Below are 23,859 nucleotides of genomic sequence, written 5' to 3'. Positions count from 1 at the left end.
CCCCAAGTAATGTGCAATTTTCGTAACAAGCAAACCAAATTGTTAAACAAATGACTCGCTGAACAAATGACGTTTTGCATGACGAGTGAAGAAAACTTAGTGTGATGTCACCAGCCATTCATGCACGACAGTGGGGAAAACATTCAACAATATGAAAATCTCTCATTGTTGGCAGTGGCATATGAACAATGTCTTTAGTAGATACTGCAGTCTGGGTGTAGGTAGCACTCTTTCTGCTACTATCTTAGTTGGGCGCTGACGACCACGCTGTTTAGTGCCCGTAAACCTCAAACACACACACACACTATCTTAGTGCAGCTTGTGATCACAAATTTTTCTAAACTTGTGCTCACGCAGTGTTTTTGTGTGCAAATTTTAATAACCATTGTAGAAATGCCCTGAAGGTAAAGCTGCAAGAATACAATCATAAGAGAAAGAAAATGAGCTTAGAAATGAAACGTAAAATCATTGAAAAACGTTTAAGTGGTGTGAACGTTGCTGATTTAGAACGCACATAAAGTCGGTCTATATCAACTACTTGCACTATCCTCACGAACGATGACAAGGTTAAGGAGATAGATGCTTCAAAAGGAGTGACAAAAGTATCTAAACAACCGTTTCGTATTCTGGACAATGTTAAAAGGTTGCTCCTTGTATGGATAAATGAAAAGCAATTCCAAGACAACACTATTAATGAGAACATCATTTGTGAGAAGGTGAGAATGATTTTCATTGACCTTGTGAAGAAGACACCAGGATCATCAGTAGCTAAAGAAGTGTTGAAGGGAAGCCATGGGTGGTTCTAGAAGTGTAAGAGATTATCAGCAACTTCAAGATGCTTGTAGCTTCTGAGGGTTATCTGCAGCAACAGGTTTTTAATTGTGACGAGACCTGTCTGTTCTAGAAAAAGATGCCAAAGCATACTTTTATAACTGCTGAAGAGATTGCATAGCCAGACACAAGCCAATGAAAGACTGTCTCACACTGGTATTCTGTGCCAATGCAAGCTGTGATTAGAAAATTAAACCACTGCTTGTTTACCATTCAGAAATTCTATGAGCCTTCAAGAAGTGTAAAGTGCAGAAAAATTGGTTAAATGTGATGTGGAGATCCACCAACAAGGCTTGGGCGACACATGATCTTTTGTTAAGAAGCCCTATACTAAAGCACTCTTCAAGCATTGCTTTGAGTTGACTGAAGCTACCAATCTCACTCTTAGAGAGTGTTGTAAATATTACTTCAACATCGTTGTCCATGTCAAGATGATTGAAAAGGCGTGGGAAGGGGTTACCAAGAAAACTCTCACTTCTGCTTGGAAGAAGCTTTGGCTGGAGTGCATTGTCAGATGTGACTCTAAGGCATTTGAGTCATTACCTGTGAAGTCTGTAGTCAATGAGATTGTGTCTTTGGCTAAAAGCATGGAACTAGAGCTGGATAACAATATCAATGAGCTTGTGGAAGATCACAGTCAAGCTTCCTAGTAAAAACGAATTAGTTATGTATCGTGAATAATAAAGTACACGATTAATACTGTATGAACAATTTTCTTTGAATAAATGGCATGAATAAGATAAAACTTTTAGTACTTTTTCTGCATGGAATGCTTCATTGTATTTTACATTAATTTATGTGGGATAAATTGTTTTATGTAATGAGTGTTTTACACTACTAGTAAGATTCTGGAATGCATTATGCTCACTATGCAAGGTTCCACTATACATTTTGTTATTCTTTCTATGGCAGAGGAGTGTTAAGATTTGCTTCGTAAGTGTTTCCATATGTACACACACACACACACACACACACACACACACACAAACACACACACACACACACACACACACACAAAGAAAAAAGCTTATACCCCTACATGGTGCCAGATTGACGAACAGTGCCAACGCTGCATTTCAGCAGTTGGGTGAGGTTGTGGGGATTGTCAGTTAGAGTGTGTAGAGAGAGATGCAGGAGGCAAGGAGAGGGATCGGGTATGGGTGGGTAGAACCCCTCATCCCCCAGTTTCATAATGGACTGCAGCAATTGAACCATTTATTTCGTCAGGGATTTGAGTATCTCTCATCATGCCCTGAAATGAGGGACATGCAACCCAAGATCCCTTTCACCCAACCTACGTAATATCCTACTCCTTTTGTATGTCACTTCCAGTCCCTTGACACAGGGATCTTATCTCTGTGGTAGACTATGGTGCAAGACCTGCCAAATCCACCTGCCCAGCACTTCCTATTGCAGTCCTGTCACAGGCTTATCCTGCTTCATGATAGGCAGGGCCACCTGTGAAAGCAGCCATATCATATACTAACTCTGTCGCAAATGCTGCACAGCTTTTTGTGTTGGTATGAATAGCAACCAGCCATCCAGCAGGGTAAATGGCCACCACCAAACTGTTGTCAAGAACAAAGTTTACCACCTGGTGGCACATGATGCAGTTGCCAACACATCCTTTGCTCCCATAATCGTCCTGCCCTCAGTTCCAGTAACCCATATACCCCACACCCTCCATTCAACAGTTTCCCCTCCCTCCATCCTGTCACCCTCTCATAATTGACATCTCCATGTCACATTCAGCATGCACCTTTTCCCACCGATTTTGACAACTGTGCTTCATATGCATAGCCTGTGTACTTGCCACCCTTCGCTGCCGCATCCCTAGCAAGCAAACTAACTTCATCCTCCGTGCTACTAGTCTCCCAGCCGCATTCCCTCTCCCACCTTCCTGCCTCTCTCTCACTTTATCCACCCCATCCAACACAACCCAAACTCCACCAGTGTGTGTGTGTGTGTGTGTGTGTGTGTGTTATTCTAGCTCAAAAAAGGATTACTCCAAAAGCTAGCAAGTTTTCTTTCTTTTTGTGTGTGCCTATCATCAACTCAATGCTTCTGCCTATTGGTCAGTGGTCCCCCTTAATTCAAGAGTATTTACTTTCTGCCAGAACTTTCATACAACATTTAATAAAAATCCATTTCATAACAAAGCTATCTAACCCTAAAAAATTCCTAATTTTAATTATACAAATAGTTTGGTAACGTTACTGTTCTCCATAAAACCATTATCACTTTCCACAAATTTGTGTATGTACCTTTTCAGTACATGTTAGCATTCTTTTCCAAAATTTCTTTTATGAAAAATTGCAATTTTTAATCAGCTGATTAATTCACTTTTAAAAGCTATTCACACACTTCGAAAATTTAGATTGCAAGTTAATTTTACTGAGAATAAGATTTTGTATCTAAACACGAAATACCTGCTTATTTACAACATTAGCTACATAATTACATGATTATTTTCATCAACATTCTCTGCTGTAAGAACCATTTGATATATTCTTGTTTATATTCTTTCCCTGCCAACATTAGCTGCATTATTAAATATATACGAGGGCTGGAACTTAAATAGTGCCAACTATTTATTCACAACCGATTCAAGAGTTACGTGTTTGCACCTCTTACTATCCTTCAGAGTAGTCACCAGCATTGTGTAGAACCCGTTGCCAGCGATGTGGAAGGTGTAGTATACCATTAGCAGAGCCTGTTCTGTTGATGGTGCTAACGGAGCGGTCTACCGCCTGTCAAATCTCTGGAACAGTTCTGAAGTGAATGCCACAAAGTGGTTCCTTCATCTTTGGAATCAAATCAAAGTCACAAGGACTTAAATCTGGGGAGTATGGTGGATGGTACAGTACTTCCCAGCCCCATCGACTGAACAGAGCAGTCACAGCTTGCGCTGTATGTGCCCGTGCATTGTCATGCAAAATGATGGGTGGGTTGCGCAGAAAGTGTTGCCGCTTCTTTCGCAAAGCTGGCCGCAGGTGATGCTCCAAAAACGAATGTAATACTGTGAATTGATGGTCTGCCTGTGGAGGAATGTAATGCATTAGGATAATACCGTCACAGTCATACACGAGAATCACCATAACTTTCACCATATTGGGGCTCTGACCTACTTTCGACTTTCGTGGCAACCCATAATGACACCACTCGGATTGGCGTTTTAGTTTTGGCTCATACGATGTGGCCCATGTCTCATCCAGTGTTACGATACAGCATAATAAAGCCTCTCCTTTGCGCTTATAGCGCTCCAAGTGCGTCTGGGCATTGTCGTATTTCATCCATTTCTGCATTTCCATCAAGTCATGTGGAACCCACCATGATGCAGTTTTTCACATGCCCAAGCATTCCTTCAGGATGCGAAGCACAGTCATATGCACTAATCTGGTTTCGTGGGCAAGATCACGAATCATGTGGCATCGATCACTGTCCACTAAACGTGGCAACAGCATGCACTACTTCTTCAGAGACGCTAGGACAAACTGCCCGATGCATGTCTGCCACAATTTTCCAACCTTCATTGAAGGCTTTTACCCAACGTGCCACAGTTCTGTATGGCAATGCCGATTCCTCACACGCCTCTTGAAAACCTTGATATTGTTTTTGCTACCCTGCAATCTGGCTGGTTTTCTTGCTTTTGGTGTTTGTTTGACATACTGTGTTACAGATTTTGGTAAACTATATGGATATGACATTGCACCACATTTACTCACGTTAATGTTTACAGCTACATTTGTAGTCTCTGATTTTGGAAATAATCTGTTTACGCAGTTGCCATGGTATATTCATATGCTAAACACTGAGGTGGTGTAATATAATTGTGTATGGCAGTGCACACTCATACTCTGAGAGCATTAGCTAACAACATGTTTGTATATTACCTTTTGAGGGTATTTCTTTGCTTTCATTTAGTGTGGCTTAGACCTTGTGAAGTGCCTAGTCTTTGATAGCCATTCATTCTGTCACATTAAATCGCTTTATGTAGATACTCCTTCTGTGGCTGTGTGCCATAAGTCACGCCGGTCAAGTGATCATAACCTACTCCAGCTGAGACAGTGGCAATGCGCACAGAACAAACTAACGTGAGTGACAGTAATGGAAACTTATGGATAGAGCAACATTTAAAATAAATGAAAGGCAACCACTCACCTGTAGTGGACCGATGCGTGGAGCACAGAAACACATAGCAAGTAACACCATTCACAGTAGCTTTCGAGCTCTTGCTCCTTTTGTAGCAAAATACACACGTTCACACACAGTAGTACACAGATACCAAAATCGCTTTATGTAGATACTCCTTCTGTGGCTGTGTGCCATAAGTCACGCCGGTCAAGTGATCATAACCTACTCCAGCTGAGACAGTGGCAATGCGCACAGAACAAACTAACGTGAGTGACAGTAATGGAAACTTATGGATAGAGCAACATTTAAAATAAATGAAAGGCAACCACTCACCTGTAGTGGACCGATGCGTGGAGCACAGAAACACGTAGCAAGTAACACCATTCACAGTAGCTTTCGAGCTCTTGCTCCTTTTGTAGCAAAATACACACGTTCACACACAGTAGTACACAGATACCAAAATGCACACATCCATAGTCACAGCAAGACTGCTAGTATGATTTTAATTTGTTGGCACTAAGGTGGAAGGAATTTGGTAGTTTAGGATTCTGTAACCTCTTCCTTGTTAACATTATACTTGGCAATCATAGTGGAGTTACATAGAATCAGGGCTTAATTAGTGGGGCTGCAAGTGTGACATTGCTGTTGAGTCATGTATCAGTTGGTTTCATACTTGTACGAATGCTGTCAACACTCATAGTATCCCATATTGCAATGAGCTGAAGTTAAGAATGGAGATTGTAAGTTAAATGGTACATATTACTAAGTGGCATTTCTTAGCTTCTGAAGGGTGCTTTTGAGTTGTTACTCTCTGGTCTGTATTTTGCGAAGTATAATGTTAGTTAGTCTTTTATACAGGATCGTCCCAACAAATTTCTGGCTTGAGGAGTGGTAAAGAACCTGCATTAAACATTTATTTATGCAGATTAACTTCCACCATTTTACTGCCAAAAGTGAAAAAACACATTTCATAATGTTGACTCTGAGATGGGAATTACCTTTTTTAGACCAAATCTTTGTTGCTGATACTGAGAAAGGAAGTGCAGCTATTAAAGACTCTGAAGTTCCACTCATGACGTTTGTCATTTCAATAAGTCACTTTAGGCAAATACTTGGTGATTCCATTGCACAGGCCACAATATATAAGAAATGTTCTCAATATAGTCAGAATATTTTGTTACTTCTCTCTCTCTCTCTCTCTCTCTCTCTCTCTCTCTCTCTCTCTCCCCCCCCCCCCTCTATGATAACTTTCTTATTACTCTGGGACACTGTTTATTATTAGAGAAGACATCATGTATGAGACTAGCTAAAGGAGTTTGCAGGCCATGTCCTTCCTATACATGATATAAGCAAGATCATCAGATAAAACTGGCGATATTGGCTGTTTCTGAAATACAGTACTCACTCAAGATAAATAGTGACAGCAGTTGATTTTACCATCTGTGCTCTCATATAACACTTACTGCATCTTTCTTGCATTTTATACAGACTGCTAGCGAGAGAGCTATGGCTGGTTGAACCAGAAACAAGTATTCTATTAAAACAAGAAAACTGCTCTATCCAGGGCTTAACCTCAAACCAAAGTTGATAGTACAGGTACAGTTAGTGACACATGATCTGAAAATGGCCGCTGTCAATTATAGTGTACCTTCTTTTGTGTTTTATTTTTGTTTTTATATATCTCAAAGCTTAGTAGTCCTCTACCCTCCAATCATGTAGTCGCCAACTCCACAAAAGTGGATAATTATCAGTGTTAGTAGATTAGCACTAATCATGGTTTGTTGTTAGTATACTTTACAGAAGTAGACTGTAGTAGCTGATCTACCTGTCGATATATAACTTGGTTCATTCAACATCCCTGAAGGCTGTTCTCTGTGATGGAATTTACAGATAATTTTATGAAAAGGATAGATTTCTACACAGCATATAGAGAAGATGATGAATCACACAGACAGGCAGAAAAAAAGACTGCTATACATTTGTGCTTTTGCCTATACATTTGTGCTTTAGGCCGGAAGGCCTTACTCTAAAGCAGAAAACACTCACACAAGTACAACTCACACACACGTGACCACTGTATCTGGATGCTGAAGCTGGACCTGATGTGTGAATGAATGAATAATTTGATTTGATTCACACACTTCACCTCAACTGCAGAGACTGTAACTACAGATGTCTGTTGCTAGGTATCAAGACAGCTATGTCTCTCCCCCATACACATGCATAAATTAAAACATGAATAAACATTAGATGAGTCATTTTTTGTAGACAATTAATCAAAGTTTTCCTCATTGAAGTTACCTAGATTCAAAATTTATGGCTGCACCCTTGCCGAGATATTTGGGTTGACAGTTTTCTGCGTCATTTTTGGTTTTGTTAAATTTTAGAACAGCCCCTTCTGGAAAACGAGTGTTTGTTGTTACTGCGCTTAATGTTTGTGATGTATTTGATATTATTTCTCTAAGCAAACATCATACATATCTGATATTTACTTTTTCATACTTATGATATGTCCGTGACGCCAGGGTAGCTTAGATATGTTAAGATTTTTATATTCGTCAGCACATACTCGGTCTTCAGCCAGGTTCTTAGATAAGGTTCCACTAGTTTTCAAATAAAACTCTATACTCCTTGGTAGGACCAGTTGAAATCCATCATTTCAACAATTTTGATCATTTATGATTTTGAGATAGACCCAGAGTGTAATAAAAAATAATTACAATCCGAATCTCCTTCCACTGAAGTTGGTATAATTTCCTCCCATTGAAGTTGGTATAATCATGCCAGGTACACGGGTTTTCCTCCTTTTGGGTCTGCGATATTTGCCATGACTGTCTCAATTCAGGATTGCACTCTGCTTGTAAAGCTGTATTACAAGAATGATGATTCTGCACACATCGCTCTGCAGAAGTTCCGCACACTGAAGGGTTTGAAAAACGGCGTTGGTCCAATGACTGCCATCAGTCTGGGGAAAATGATATGGAAATTCAAAAAACCAGGTTCTTTTGGTGTGCAACCTGGTAGAGGGAGAAAATAAATTGATTCAATGCCAGTGGAAGGAGCGGCCACAGAAATGCAGGAGGAGAATGAGTGGTGGTTTTCAAACGTGTATTGCATGGAGAATTGCCCAAATGTTGGACATACCCATGAGCACAGTGCATAAAATCCTATGAAACATCCTTCTTTGCTATCCATTCAAAATTACCAATGTGCATGAGTTGCTTCCTGTTGGCCTGCCAGCAAGAGAGACCTTTGCTTTAGAATTTCTTGCTCACATGGAAGTGGATTATGATTGGCCGTAGAAGATTTTGTGGACAGACGAAGCCCACTTCCATCTGACAGGATATGTCAATACACCCTCCCCCCATGAACCATGGACCTTTGGTGGGGAGGCTTGCGTGCCTCAGCGATACAGATAGCCGTACCGTAGGTGCAACCACAACGGAGGGGTATCTGTTGAGAGGCCAGACAAACGTGTGGTTCCTGAAGAGGGGCAGCAGCCTTTTTAGTAGTTTCAGGGGCAACAGTCTGGATGATTGACTGATCTGGCCTTGTAACATAACCAAAACAGCCTTACTGTGCTGGTACTGCGAACGGCTGAAAGCAAGGGGAAACTACAGCCGTAATTTTTCCCGAGGGCATGCAGCTTTACTGTATGGTTAAATGATGATGGCGTCCTCTTGGGTAAAATATTCCGGAGGTAAAATAGTCCCCCATTCGGATCTCCGGGCGGGGACTACTCAGGAGGACGTCGTTATCAGGAGAAAGAAAACTGGCATTCTACGGATCGGAGCGTGGAATGTCAGATCCCTTAATCGGGCAGGTAGGTTAGAAAATTTAAAAAGGGAAATGGATAGGTTAAAGTTAGATATAGTGGAAATTAGTGAAGTTCGGTGGCAGGAGGAACAAGACTTTTGGTCAGGCGAATACAGGGTTATAAATACAAAATCAAATAGGGGTAATGCAGGAGTAGGTTTAATAATGAATAAAAAATAGGAGTGCGGGTAAGCTACTACAAACAGCATAGTGAGTGCATTATTGTGGCCAAGGTAGACACGAAGCCCACGCCTACCACAGTAGTACAAGTTTATATGCCAACTAGATCTGCAGATGACGAAGAAATTGAAGAAACGTATGATGAAATAAAAGAAATTGTTCAGATAGTGAAGGGAGACAAAAATTTAATAGTGATGGGTGACTGGAATTTGGTAGTAGGAAAAGGGAGAGAAGGAAACGTAGTAGGTGAATATGGATTGGCGGGAAGAAATGAAAGAGGAAGCCGCCTGGTAGAATTTTGCACAGAGCACAACTTAATTATAGCTAACACTTGGTTCAAGAATCATAAAAGAAGGTTGTATACATGGAAGAAGCCTGGAGATACTGACAGGTTTAAGATAGATTATATAATTGTAAGACATTTCCAGGGGCAGATGTGGACTCTGACCACAATCTATTGGTTATGAACTGTAGATTAAAACTGGAGAAACTGCAAAAAGGTGGGAATTTAAGGAGATGGGACCTGGATGAACTGAAAGAACCAGAGGTTGTACAGAGTTTCAAGGAGAGCATAAGGGAACAATTGACAGGAATGGGGGAAAGAAATACAGTAGAAGAAGAATGGGTAGCTTTGAGGGATGAAGTAGTGACGGCAGCAGAGGATAAAGTAGGTAAAAAGACAAGGGCTGCTAGAAATCCCTGGGTAACAGAAGAAATATTGAACTTAATTGATGAAAGGAGAGAATATAAAAATGCAGTAAATGAAGCAGGCAAAAAGGAATACAAATGTCTCAAAAATGAGATCGACAGGAAGTGCAAAATGGCTAAGCAGGGATGGCTAGAGGACAAATGTAAGGATGTAGAGGCTTGTCTTACCAGGGGTAAGATAGATACTGCCTACAGGAAAATTAAAGAGACCTTTGGAGAAAAGAGAACCACTTGTATGAATATCATGAGCTCAGATGGAAGCACAGTTCCAAGCAAAGAAGGGAAAGCAGAAAGGTGGAAGGAGTATATAGAGGGTTTATACAAGGGTGATGTACTTGACGACAATATTATGGAAATGGAAGAGGATGTAGATGAGGATGAAATGGGAGATATGATACTGCGTTAAGAGTTTGACAGAGCACTGAAAGACCTGAGTCGAAACAAGGCCCCGGGAGTCGACAACATTCCATTAGAACTACTGACAGCCTTGGGAGAGCCAGTCATGACAAAACTCTACCATCTGGTGAGCAAGATATATGAGACAGGTGAAATACCCTCAGACTTCAAGAAGAATATAATAATTCCAATCCCAAAGAAAGCAGGTGTTGACAGATGTGAAAATTATCGAACTATCAGTTTAATAAGTCACGGCTGCAAAATACTAATGCGAATTCTTTACAGACGAATGGAAAAACTAGTAGAAGCCAACCTCGCGGAAGATCAGTTTGGATTCCGTAGAAATATTGGAACACGTGAGGCAATACTGACCCTATGACTTATCTTAGAAGCTAGATTAAGGAAAGGCAAACCTACGTTTCTAGCATTTGTAGACTTAGAGAAAGCTTTTGACAATGTTGACTGGAATACTCTCTTTCAAATGCTGAAGGTGGCAGGGGTAAAATACAGGGAGCAAATGGCTATTTACAATTTGTACAGAAACCAGATGGCAGTTATAAGAGTCGAGCGACACGAAAGGGAAGCAGTGGTTGGGAAGGGAGTGAGACAGGCTTGTAGCCTCTCCCCGATGTTATACAATCTGTATATTGAGCAAGCAGTGAAGGAAACAAAAGAAAAATTAAGAGTAGGTATTAAAATCCATGGAGAAGAAATAAAAACTTTGAGGTTTGCCGATGACATTGTAATTCTGTCAGAGACAGCAAAGGACTTGGAAGAGCAGTTGAACGGAATGGATGGTGTCTTAAACGGAGGATATAAGATGAACATCAACAAAAGCAAAACGAGGATAATGGAATGTAGTTGAATTAAGTCGGGTGATGCTGAGGCTATTAGACTAGGAAATGGGACACTTAAAGTAGTAAAGGAGTTTTGCTATTTGGGGAGCAAAATAACTGATGATGGTCGAAGTAGAGAGGATATAAAATGTAGACTGGCAATGGCAAGGAAATCGTTTCTGAAGAAGAGAAATTTGTTAACATCAAGTATAGATTTAAGTGTCAGGAAGTCGTTTCTGAAAGTATTTGTATGGAGTGTAGCCATGTATGGAAGTGAAACATGGATGATAACCAGTTAGGACAAGAAGAGAATAGACGCTTTCGAAATGTGGTGCTACAGAAGAATGCTGAAGATTAGATGGGTAGATCACGTAACTAATGAGGAGGTATTGAATAGGATTGGGGAGAAGACAAATTTGTGGCACAACTTGACTAGAAGAAGGGATCGGTTGGTAGGACAAGTTCTGAGGCATCAAGGGATCACCAATTTAGTATTGGAGGGCAGCGTGAAGGGTAAAAATCATAGAGGGAGACCAAGAGAAGAATACACTAAGCAGATTCAGAAGGATGTGGGTTGAAGTAGTTACTGGGAGATGAAGAAGCTTGCACAGGATAGAGTAGCATGGAGAGCTGCATCAAACCAGTCTCAGGACTAAAGACCACAACAACAATAACATGTCAATACACAGAATTGTCGAATATGGGCAACGGAAAATCCACACGCAAGCCAACGAGTACCAATTCATCCTAAAAAGGTCATTGTGTGGTGCAGATTTATGTCATCATTTATCGTAGGGCCATATTTTTTAGAAGGTGCAGATGCTTCCGGTCCTGTTACCTGTACTGTCACTATGAGTGTCTTTGGTGCAACCACATCATTCCAGCTCCCCAACAGCATGGATGTGTGGATAGGATCATTTTTATGCTAAATGTGCACCTCCGCACATTGCAAATCCAGTTACGCAGCTGCTGAAGTGCCATTTTGGAAATGCTAGAATTATCAGCCGCCATTTCCCTACAGCCTGGCTGTCCCAATCACCTGATCTTAATCCATGTGGCTTTTGGCTGTGGGGCTATCTGAAAAATGTTGTGTTCAGTGTTCTGATTGCAAACTTAGCTGCATTGAAGGTATGCATTGCCTGACACACTCCGAACATGAGCCCAGAGACACCTCAATCAGTTGTGGAACATGCTGTTTCTCGATTTCAACTTGTTGCAGAAAATGGTGGACAGCATACTGAACATGTTTTTCACCAATCACACGGAAATCAATAATCTGATTTCATTTTACCTGATGCTTTTTATGCGAATTTTGGCCTCAAGACAATTAAAAACCTGTGTGATTGATGCTTTTTGTGTGGTTTTTGGCCTCAGGACAATTAAAAACCACTATTAAATTATGATGCTCACTATCTATTTATTTTTCTTCTGCCATATGTTTTCCCTCTTCTCTGATAATGTTCTGTTGCAATTTGATTTCATTCTGACCAGTTGTGTTATTTCTACAGTGGTGGGAAAGTTTAACTTTAATTATAATCACTCAGTACTTTATTTCCTGTCAGTCGGGCACCAAAGTCACAAAATCAGTTTTAATTTCTTGAGATGTTTCATTTCAGCTCACTTCATTCCACAACAGCTGTTAGTTTTGATATGGATCAGTTTATTCCTTGGAAATGGGAAACCACTTCTATGGTGTTTTCAGTTAAATATTACTGGAATCATTTTGCAAAATGTTTGATTGCTGGTTGTGGAAATTTCACGTAATTATTGCTCTCTTTTCAGTTGTTGTTGTGGTCTTCAGTCCTGAGACTGGTTTGATGCAGCTCTCCATGCTACTCTATCCTGTGCAAGCTTCTTCATCTCCCAGTACCTACTGCAACCTGCATCCTTCTGAATCTGCTTAGTGTATTCATCTCTTGGTCTCCCTCTACGATTTTTACCCTCCACGCTGCCCTCCAATACTAAATTGGTGATCCCTTGATGCCTCAGAACATGTCCTACCAACCGATCCCTTCTTCTGGTCAAGTTGTGCCACAAACTCCTCTTCTCCCCAATCCTATTCAGTACCTCCTCATTAGTTATGTGATCTACCCATCTAATCTTCAGCATTCTTCTGTAGCACCACATTTCGAAAGCTTCTATTCTCTTCTTGTCCAAACTATTTACCGTCCATGTTTCACTTCCATACATGGCTACACTCCATACAAATACTTTCAGAAATGACTTCCTGACACTTAAATCTATACTTGATGTTAACAAATTTCTCTTCTTCAGAAACGCTTTCCTTGCCATTGCCAGTCTACATTTTATATCCTCTCTACTTCGACCATCATCAGTTATTTTGCTCCCCAAATAGCAAAACTCCTTTACTACTTTAAGTGTCCCATTTCCTAGTCTAATAGCCTCAGCATCACCCGACTTAATTTGACTACATTCCATTATCCTCGTTTTGCTTTTGTTGATGTTCATCTTATATCCTCCGTTTAAGACACCATCTATTCCGTTCAACTGCTCTTCCAAGTCCTTTGCTGTCTCTGACAGAATTACAATGTCATCGGCGAACCTCAAAGTTTTTATTTCTTCTCCATGGATTTTAATACCTACTCCGAATTTTTCTTTTGTTTCCTTTACTGCTTGCTCAATATACAGAGTGAATAACATCGGGGAGAGGCTACAACCCTGTCTTACTCCCTTCCCAACCACTGCTTCCCTTTCATGTCCCTCGACTCTTATAACTGCCATCTGGTTTCTGTACAAATTGTAAATAGCCTTTTGCTCCCTGTATTTTACCCCTGCCACCTTTAGAATTTGAAAGAGAGTATTCCAGTCAACATTGTCAAAAGCTTTCTCTAAGTCTACAAATGCTAGAAACGTAGGTTTGCCTTTCCTTAATCTTTCTTCTAAGATAAGTCGTAAGGTCAGTATTGCCTCACATGTTCCAGTATTTCTACGGAATCCAAACTGATCTTCCCCGAGGTCGGCTTCTACTAGTTTTTCCATTCGTCTGTAAAGAATTCGTGTTAGTATTTTGCAGCTGTGGCTTATTAAACTGATTGTTCGGTAATTCTCACATCTGTCAACGCCTGCTTTCTTGGGGATTGGAATTATTATATTCTTCTTGAAGTCTGAGGGTATTTCACCTGTTTCATACATCTTGCTCACCAGATGGTAGAGTTTTGTCAGGACTGGCTCTCCCAAGGCTGTCAGTCGTTCCAATGGAATGTTGTCTACTCCGGGGGCCTTGTTTCGACTCAGGTCTTTCAGTGCTCTGTCAAACTCTTCACGCAGTATCGTATCTCCCATTTCATCTTCATCTACATCCTCTTCCATTTCCATAATATTGTCCTCAAGTACATCGCCCTTGTATAGACCCTCTATATACTCCTTCCACCTTTCTGCTTTCCCTTCTTTGCTTAGAATTGGGTTTCCATCTGAGCTCTTGATGTTCATACAAGTGGTTCTCTTTTCTCCAAAGGTCTCTTTAATTTTCCTGTAGGCAGTATCTATCTTACCCCTAGTGAGATAAGCCTCTACATTCTTACATTTGTCCTCTATCCATCCCTGCTTAGCCATTTTGCACTTTCTGTCGATCTCATTTTTGAGACGTTTGTATTCCTTTTTGCCTGCTTCATTTACTGCATTTTTATAATTTCTTCTTTCATCAATTAAATTCAATATTTCTTTTGTTACCCAAGGATTTCTACTAGCCCTCGTCTTTTTACCTACTTGATCCTCTGCTGCCTTCACTACTTCATCCCTCAAAGCTACCCATTCTTCTTCTACTGTATTTGTTTCCCCCATTCCTGTCAATTGTTCCCTTATGCTCTCCCTGAAACTCTCTACAACCTCTGGTTCTTTCAGTTTATCCAGGTCCCATCTCTTTGAATTCCCACCTTTTTGCAGTTTCTTCAGTTTTAATCTACAGGTCATAACCAATAGATTGTGGTCAGAGTCCACATCTGCCCCTGGAAATGTCTTACAATTTAAAACCTGGTTCCTAAATCTCTGTCTTACCATTATATAATCTATCTGATACCTTTTAGTATCTCCAGAGTTCTTCCATGTATACAACCTTCTATCATGAAAACTTCAAATATTTTTCAAAAGATATCATTTCACTTGCAACAACTATAATTGTTCATTTGCCACATATATACATTTGTAAGAAATATAACCTATTCAGGAAATTGATATTTTGTTCATTGAGTACTTAGTGAAGCTATGCTGAACCAAAAGCTTGGTTTAAATGGTACAGTACTTTTCTAGGCTTGATCGTTTTAAGGCATTCCTTTTTTCTGAGAAGTATCTTACCCAGCCAGCAGAAACACTGTACTGGCATCCTGACAGGCTTAATTAATTAGTTAGTTTTATATTCTGTGTATCATAATTGTATCTCCCACTATGATATGGTACAAATCAGTTTTACTATTTTACACTGAGGTGACAAAAATCATTAGATAGCGATATGCACATATACAGATGATGTTAGTGTCACATACATAAGACACACTATGTGATCAAAAGTGTCCGGACACCCTCAAAAACATACATTTTTCATATTAGGTGTGTTGTGCTGCCAGGTACTCCATATCAGCGACCTCTGTAGTCGTTAGACATCGTGAGAGAGCAGAATGGAGTGCTCCACGGAACTCCCTGACTTCGAACGTGGTCAGGTGATTGGGTTTCACATGTGTAATACGTCTATACGCAAGATTTCCACACACCTAAACATCTCTAGGTCCATTGTTTCTGATGTAATAGTAAAGTGGAAATGCGAAGGGACACATACAGCACAAAAGCGTACAGGCTGACCTCGTCTGTTGACTGATAGAGAATGCCCACAATTGAAGAGGGTTGTGATGTGTAGTAGGCAGACATCTATCCAGACCATCACACAGGAATTACAGACTGCATCTGATTCCACTGCAAGTACTATGACAGTTAGGTGGGAGGTGAGAAAACTTGGATTTCATGGTCGAGTGGGTGCTTATAAGCCACACATCACACCGATAAATTCCAAACGACGCCTCACTTGGTGTAAGCAGCGTAAACGTTGAATGTTTGAACAGTGGAAAAACATTGTGTGGAGTGACAAATCACAGTACACAATGTGATGATCCAATGGCTGGGAGTGGGTATGGCAAATGCCCGGTAAACATCATCTGCTAGCGTGTGTAGTGCCAACAGTAAAATTCGGAGGCAATGGTGTTATGGTGTGATTGTGTTTTTCTTGGAGGGGGGCTTGCACTCCTTGTTGTTTTGCATGGCATTATCACAGCACAGGTGTACATTGATGTTTTAAGCAGCTTCTTGCTTCCCACTGTTGAAGAGCAATTCGGGGATGGCGATTGCATCTTTCAACACGATCAAGTACCTGTTCATGATGCATGGCCTGTGGTGGAGTGGTTACATGACAATAACATCCTTTTAATGAACTAGCCTGCACAGGGTCCTGACCTGAATCCTATGGAACACCTTTGGGATGTTTTGGTACACCGTCTTCATGCCAGGCCTCACTGATTGACATACATACCTCTCTTGAGTGCAGCACTCCATGAAGAATGGGCTGCTATTCCCCAAGAAACCTTCCAGCATCCGATTGAACATAAGCTTGTGAGAGTGGAAGCTGTCGTCAAGGCTAAGGGTGGGCCAACACCATATTGAATTCCAGCATTACCGATGGAAGGCACCACGAACTTGTGAGTCACTTTCAGCCAGGTGTCCGGATACTTTTGATCACATAGTGTATATAAGGGCAGAGCATTGGTGGGGCTTTTTTTTTTGTATTCAGATGATTGATGTGAAAAGGTTTCTGACATGATTATGGCCACATTACAAGACTTAATGGACTTTGAACACGGAATGGCAGTTGGAGCTAGACGATGGCATGTTCCATTTTGGAAATTGTTAGGGAATTCAATATTCTGAGGTTCACAGTGTCAAGAGTGTGGCAAGAATACCAAATTTCAGGCATTATCTCTCCCTACGGAAAATGCAGTAGCCAATGGCCTTCACTTAAGAACAGTGGCCTTTGTGTAAAGTTGTCAGTGTTAAGAGACATGTAACACTGCATGAAATAACTCCAGAAATCAATGTGGGACGTACAGTGAACATATCTGTTAGAACAGCACAGCGAAATTTGATTTTAATGGGCTGTGGAAGCAGACAACTGACTCAAGTGCCTTTGCTAAAAGCACGACATCGCATGTGGCATCTCTCCTGGGCTCCTAGCCTCATCAGATGAGTCCCAATTTCAGTTGCTAAGAGCTGATGGTAAGGTTCAAATGTGGCACAGACTCCACGAAGACATGGATCCAGCTTGTCAACAAAGTACTGTGCAAGCTGATGGTGTCTCAATAATGTTGTAGGCTGTGTTTACTTGAAATGGACTAGTTCCTCCGATCCAGTGAACTGATCATTGATTGGAAATAGTTATGTTCAGATATTTGGAGAATATTTGTAGCCATTCATGGACTTCATACCATGGATGGCTGCACCCTCTCACCTGACCACAATAGTTCGCGATTGGCATGAGGAACATTCTGGACAGTTTGAGTGAATGATTTGGCCACCTGTATCACCCAATATGAATCCCATTGATCATTTATCGGATATAATCGAGAGATCAGTTCATGCACAAAATCCTGCACCGGCAACACTTCTGCACTCATGTATGGCTGTAGAGGCAGCATGGCTCAATATTTTTGCGGGGGACTTCCAATGACATGTTGAGACCAAGTCACGTCGAACTGCTGTACTACATCGGACAAAAGGAGGCCAGACACAACATTAGGAGGTATACCATGTCATCTCAGTGTAGCACGTATTTTAGCAGAAAATATGTCATATTTACCATTTACATGATTTCTTAGGATATTTGTTCTTGCATAGAGTGATTTATATGTAACTATGTTCATTCTCCCCCCCCCCCTCTCTCTCTCTCTCTCTCTCTCTCTCTCTCTCTCTCTCTCTCTCTCTCTCTCCCTCTCTCTCTCTCTCTCCCTCCCTCTCTCTCTCTCCCTCTCTCCCTCTCCCCCCCCCCCCCTCCACACACACACACACACACACACATCATATTGTTTTTAAAACCATGTTTGATTGTTGATAACAAGTGTAATGACAGAATAAATGTACTGCAAAGCTGTTTTGAGTATGCCAAACCATTTAGAGAGCTGTCTACAAGAGCTTCTAGAGTGCACCCCACACATTACCTTTCATGCCTCAAACACTTTTTTCCTCAATGACGAGTTGCTCGAAAAACTAATGATGCCATAAGACATTAGTGAATGAAAATAGGGAAAGTAAGCCAACTTGACATTTTCAGCTCCAAAATCAGATACTGTGTGAATGCTGAAGTTGCAGAGCTTACACTTTCAGAAGATCGGTAACATGTGACGTCTCCATATATTACTGCCCCCAGTTTAAGTGGAATACATTTAGTGTAGTATGTATATCTCTTCTTAGTTTGGTTGTAAATAACATAATCCTTCTGTAATTGCATTCTACAAGTTTCCATTTCTACCTTTAGCTAAAGAGGCAAACACTTTCTGTTTTTGAGAAACTGATTTTAGCCCTTCATTTTTTTATGCAATATTCTATATGCTGTTATAGTAGCCTTGGTAAGAATGGCTTATTTGCATTTTCCTTATGTTTTATGATGTGTGCTCTACTGTCAAATGGGCACATATGACCTTAGTTGTTTTTACGCCCTGAAACAAAATTACAATTAAATGTCATCTTTATAAATTAACAGAATTACAGCTGAGCATAAATGCCTTTGCATGCAAGGTGAACAGTCTTCTGTTCTCCTCAGTATTGCTTATTTTCCCTTCTCTGTCACTTATGCTTACTTTTACATCTATGCATTTCTAAATTACAGTACCAAGATGGATGACCAAGCCTGTCCAAGATGTAAAACAACAAAGTACCGTAATCCTTCACTGAAACTGATGGTTAATGTATGCGGGCATGCATTATGTGAAAGTTGTGTGGATCTTCTTTTCTTGAAAGGTACGTATGTCAGTGACTTGAAGATATCTGTGCCATGTAATTAATTATTCCAACTGCCACATATTACAAGCAGGAAGTCAACATTGAGTAAGCTTTGTCACAGTTACTTTGTGTACCTAACTGAAATTTATTCATTGTATTGCCATTTCCTTTCACTACTTCCACAGTGCTCTCTATTCTGCTCCAAAAAATTGCTGAGAAAGGTCTGACTACGTCATTTGATTATCATACTTTAAGTTTGTATTCCATGCCCTCAGTATGTAGCCAACTTCTAATTCTTTATGGGAGCATAATGCTTTTATTTGCACACACCTGTCAATATACTGTATTTTTGGCCATTTTTTTTTTGTCTTTACAGGCTCAGGATCTTGTCCAGAATGTTTTGCACCACTTCGAAGAAGTAATTTTCGTGTCCAGCTTTTTGAAGACCCTATGGTGGAGAAGGAAGTGGACATACGAAAGCGTGTGTTGAGGGATTTTAATAAAAAGGAAGAAGATTTCAGTACATTGAGGGAATATAATGATTACTTAGAAGAAGTTGAAACAATAATATTCAACTTAACAAACAATATAGATGTGGTAAACACAAATAAGAGAATTGAGCAGTACAAGAAAGAAAACCGAGAAACTATATTAAAGAACAAAGTAAAACTTGGAAAGGAGGAGATGGAACTGGAAGAACTTCTGGAAGAAGAAAAGTTACAGGAGGAGCTTAGGAAGAAAGAGTTGCAGAAGATAGAGGAGGAAGAGAAGAGGAAAAAGATTAGGGAAAAAGAGGCTCTAATTGATGAACTTATGTTCTCAGATGCAAATGCAAAAAATATTGTGGAAACATATGCTCAGAATATTCAGCAAGTTAAAGAGGAAGCAAGGCAGGCACCTGCAACCCGTGTAACACAGTTTTCAACTGGCATCAAGTTTGGCCGACAATCTCAGCAGGGCTTCTTGCCTATTCCAAAGCAAGATGAAGGGACACCATTCACATACACACTACCTAAATTTGACTGTGGTGGTCCAGAACCACCAACCTGGGAAGAGATGCAGAGGAGAGGTTGTTCGAAATATGTGCGCAGTGAAACACTTGCCGAGAGAGCCGGTGGATACAAAGCAGAATTTGCATGTATGCGTGCATTGCAGGAAGGCCTTATGGGCCTCTACTATTCACATTGATACCTGTGCGTAAACCCAGTGTGTGTCAGCAACATTCATGTGGCTGGTATGAGACATACTTGCCCATCACCACTAATCATTGTGGTGTACTTTTACTTCTGAGGAACTGAAACATGACCACTATAGTTTTCAGATCATAGTGTCAGTCTCAGAAGTAGTATGTGGTTTGGTAGACAGACTTCTTCCTGTGGATATCATTGGGATAGTTCCATTAGTAATAAGTGTTTTACTGCTGCTCAGTTAAGATATTTATTTGTAAATTTTTACCTCATTAGTCAGTACTTTGTACAATATGCCCTTTATCTTAAATTTATTAACTGGAAATGGTTTTGTAAAAGCTGACAGTAATTTTTGGTTTATTCCATTTTATTTTGTTCTTTGAGACATATTAGCACCACTTCAACCACACTATTGCCAATACAGAATGAAACCGTATGCCAAAAAGAGTAATGCAATATTATTTTCCTTTATACTTCTGTTGATGGTGTGAGAACAATATTTTAAGAAGTAGTGCTAATTTTACCCATTTGGGTGTATGCGTTATGATTTTATGTGCCTGTTCATAGCAGATGTTTACCATTATTACAGCTTTTATACTTTACAGAAAATAAATCATAATTGAATGTTTGGAGTCAGTGTTGTTATCTAAAACTTCTTTCCAGCTGTAACAGATTTTATCAGCCCTTCAGAAAAAAAAATACTTCCAGTTTGTGTCGTAAAGGCACGAGTAAATGTTGTGTGTGCATCTTACAAAACTTAGACTTGTTAACTAAGACACGTTTAATTTAAACTGTGTTACAGAATATTTTATAATTTGTCCCAATTTTCCATTGAAAATGGAAATGGTATAAAACACATTTATAAGAGTGCATCCATAAAGAGTGAATATAACAGGTGATCAGAAATTTTTCATATCAAAAGTCATGTACTGTGAAGAGTGAAAGAATAGACCACCTCACACTGATCATTGTTGTGAATACCTACTACTTAGGAAGTTGAAGGTGAAAAAACTCCGTCATTGTTCCTTTTCTGTGTATGTTATGTCTTGAATAGGAAGACGGCTTTCAGATAAGCAGTAATCCAAATTACATTTCTTGTCTGTAATAAAAAAAATGCAGATGTGGGAGTAAATTCCATTTCCAAGAGGTTATAATGCTTTTTTTTCCTTCTTTGTATTCTTTTGCAGCATATCTCACTTTTTCATCTTGTAGGAACTGATTTTAACAGTCTTCCGTTTCCTTACAGAGGCCGATACATTGATTAGCAGCTGCATGGCTGGGTTTTGTTGCCACTAAATTTCAAACAGCACAAAGAAAGTGGTTGGAGGCAAAAACATGTTGTTTTTTAAATTACATTCATTCAGTTGCTTCTTGACCTTGATGACAGTTGATGTAGAAACCTGCAAGTGTACATACGTGACAATAGGGAAAAAGCCCTATTAAGTGAATTTCTGAGAAATGATAATTCACTATGTGGGAGCAATGCTTATTGCATCCACAAATTTCCATAAGATGCATATGCCTTCTGGTTATGTCAAATAATAAGAATCTAAGGAAGCTTGATTAGTGACACATGAATATGTCTTTAACAAACATGAGAATCCAAAGCTGGTTGTTGATCATCGTCAGTTAGACCATCAGCGAGAGCGCACCGCTAGTTCCTGCTACTAATAAGGCAAGTACACCATTCCCTTGTTAAATATTTTTACGAGCTTCAAACAGGAGCAACTGCAGTACTGGATAGCAACTGTGATCATTGTGTACATATGTGAGCTCAGCTGGCGACCCTTCGCTCACAGCTTCAGACTGCGTTGGCTTCTGTCACACAGCTTGAGGCTGCTGCCAAGGGACGTCGCTGTAGGGGATCGGACACGGGGATGCGAGGGACATCGAACACGTCCCACGTGTCTTCTGATCGGTCCACTGCTGTGACCTCCGTGGGTACTGCCTGCACTGAGGTTGACCCCTCACCCGTGGTCGAGAGGGAGATCATTCCAAAGTCTGGCTGGCAGTGAAAAACTTTCCAAGGGCCCGATTGTAGGGCCTCCTCAGTTCATTTGACGAACAGGTTTCGGGTGTTATCTGTGGCTGACGATGGTTCTGATCCGGATGCAGTCGTCCACCCTGTTCCAGAGGAAGCTTCTTGGCCCGCAAGGTCTGGGCATTCACAGAGGGTGGGTTTGCTGATAGTTGGGAGCTCCAACATTAGGCACGTAATGGAGCCCCTTAGGAACATGGCTGCCAAGGAGGGGTAGTAAGCCAGAGTGCACTCCGTGTGCATTCCGGGGGGAGTCATTCCAGATGTGGAAAGGGTGCTTCCAGATGCCGTGAAGAGTACAAGGTGCAGCCAACTGCAGGTGGCGTCTCATGTCGGTACCAATGACGTGTGTCGCTTTGGATCGGAGCAGATTCTGTCTGATTTCGGGCGGTTTATGGAAATGGTAAAGACTGCCAGTCTTGCTTCCGAGATTAAGGCAGAGCTCACCATCTGCAGCATCGTCGATAGAACCAACTGTGGTCCTTTGATGCAGAGCTGAGTGGAGGGTCTGAATCGGAGGCTCAGGCGGTTCTGTGACCGTCTAGGCTGCAGATTCCTTGACTTGCGCCATCGAGTGGTGGGTTTCCGGGTTCTGCTTAATAGTCAGGAGTCCACTACACACAGGAGGCTGCTACACGGGTAGTGGGGCCTGTGTGGAAGGGACTGGGTGGTTTTTTAGGTTAGTAGAGGGTCTCCGGGAACCACAGTAGGGAGCTAAAACAGAGTAAGGTAGATGTAGAAACGATTGGTATTGTAGTTGTAAATTGTCGTAGCTGTGTTGGGAAAGAACCAGAGCTCCAAGCCCTAATAGAAATCACTGAAGCTAAATAGTTGTAGGTACAGGGAGCTGGCTAAAGCCGGAAATAAGTTGAGCCGAAATTTTTTCAAACGCTCTAACAGTGTTCAGAAAGGATAGATTAAATACAGTTGGTGGTGGAGTATTTATTGCAGTCAGAGGTAGTTTGGCTTGTAGCGAAATTGAGATGATAGTTCATGTGAAATAGTATGGGTAGATGTTATACCTGACAATTGGAGTAAACTATTAATTGGATCGTTTTACTGACCTCCCGATTCAGAAGATATAGTTGCTGAACAGTTCAAAGAAAACTTGAGTCTCATTTCAAATAGGTACCTCACTCACACAATTATAGTTGGTGGTGACTTCAATATACCCTGGATATGCTGGAAAAATTATATGTTTAAAGCCGGCAGCAGGCATAAAACACCATCCGAAATTGTACTGAATGCTTTCTCAGAAAATTATTTTGAACAATTAGTTCATGAGCCCAGTCGAAGCATAAATGGTTGCGAAAGCATACTTAACCTTTTAGCAACAAATAGTCTTGGACAAATAGTGAGTGTTGTGACGAATACAGGGATCAGCGATTACAAGGCAGTTGCTGCTAGGCTGAATACCGCAACACCTACAACCATAAAAAAGAAACGCAAGGTATATCTATTTAAAAAGTCTGATAAAAATGCTCTTATCGCCTTTTCACTCCTTCCGATCTGATCATGTAAGTGTAGAAAAGTTGTGGAATGTTTTCTGAGAGACAGTATCAACAGCAATTGAGAGATACATACCACATAAATTAATAAGTGATGGTACTGATCCCCGTACTGATCCCACATGGTACACAAAATGGGTCAGATCGTTGTTGCAGAAGCAACAAAAACAGCATGCCAAATTTAAAAGAACACAAAATCCCCAAGATTGGCAAATTTTTACAGAAGTTCGAAA

The 23,859-nt window shown here is 40.6% G+C and overlaps 1 protein-coding gene across 1 annotated transcript in view; it reads left to right on the top strand.

Annotated features, from left to right (window-relative positions):
- The window catches only part of LOC126262431 (CDK-activating kinase assembly factor MAT1), a 31,205-nt gene extending 10,493 nt beyond the window's left edge, over nucleotides 1-20,712 (top strand). The window contains exons 2-3 of the mRNA XM_049959072.1: nucleotides 18,781-18,911; nucleotides 19,270-20,712. Coding sequence (XP_049815029.1) covers nucleotides 18,788-18,911; nucleotides 19,270-20,081 — 936 coding nt within the window. The 5' untranslated portion in view covers nucleotides 18,781-18,787 and the 3' untranslated portion in view covers nucleotides 20,082-20,712. The remainder of the gene's footprint in view (nucleotides 1-18,780; nucleotides 18,912-19,269) is intronic.
- Nucleotides 20,713-23,859: the final 3,147 nt, after the last annotated feature.

Source organism: Schistocerca nitens, chromosome 6 (genome assembly GCF_023898315.1).
Source record: "Schistocerca nitens isolate TAMUIC-IGC-003100 chromosome 6, iqSchNite1.1, whole genome shotgun sequence".
Taxonomy (NCBI): Eukaryota; Metazoa; Arthropoda; class Insecta; order Orthoptera; family Acrididae; genus Schistocerca; species Schistocerca nitens.
Note: the sequence above shows the minus strand (reverse complement) of the source record. Positions and strands in the feature narration are given on the sequence as shown.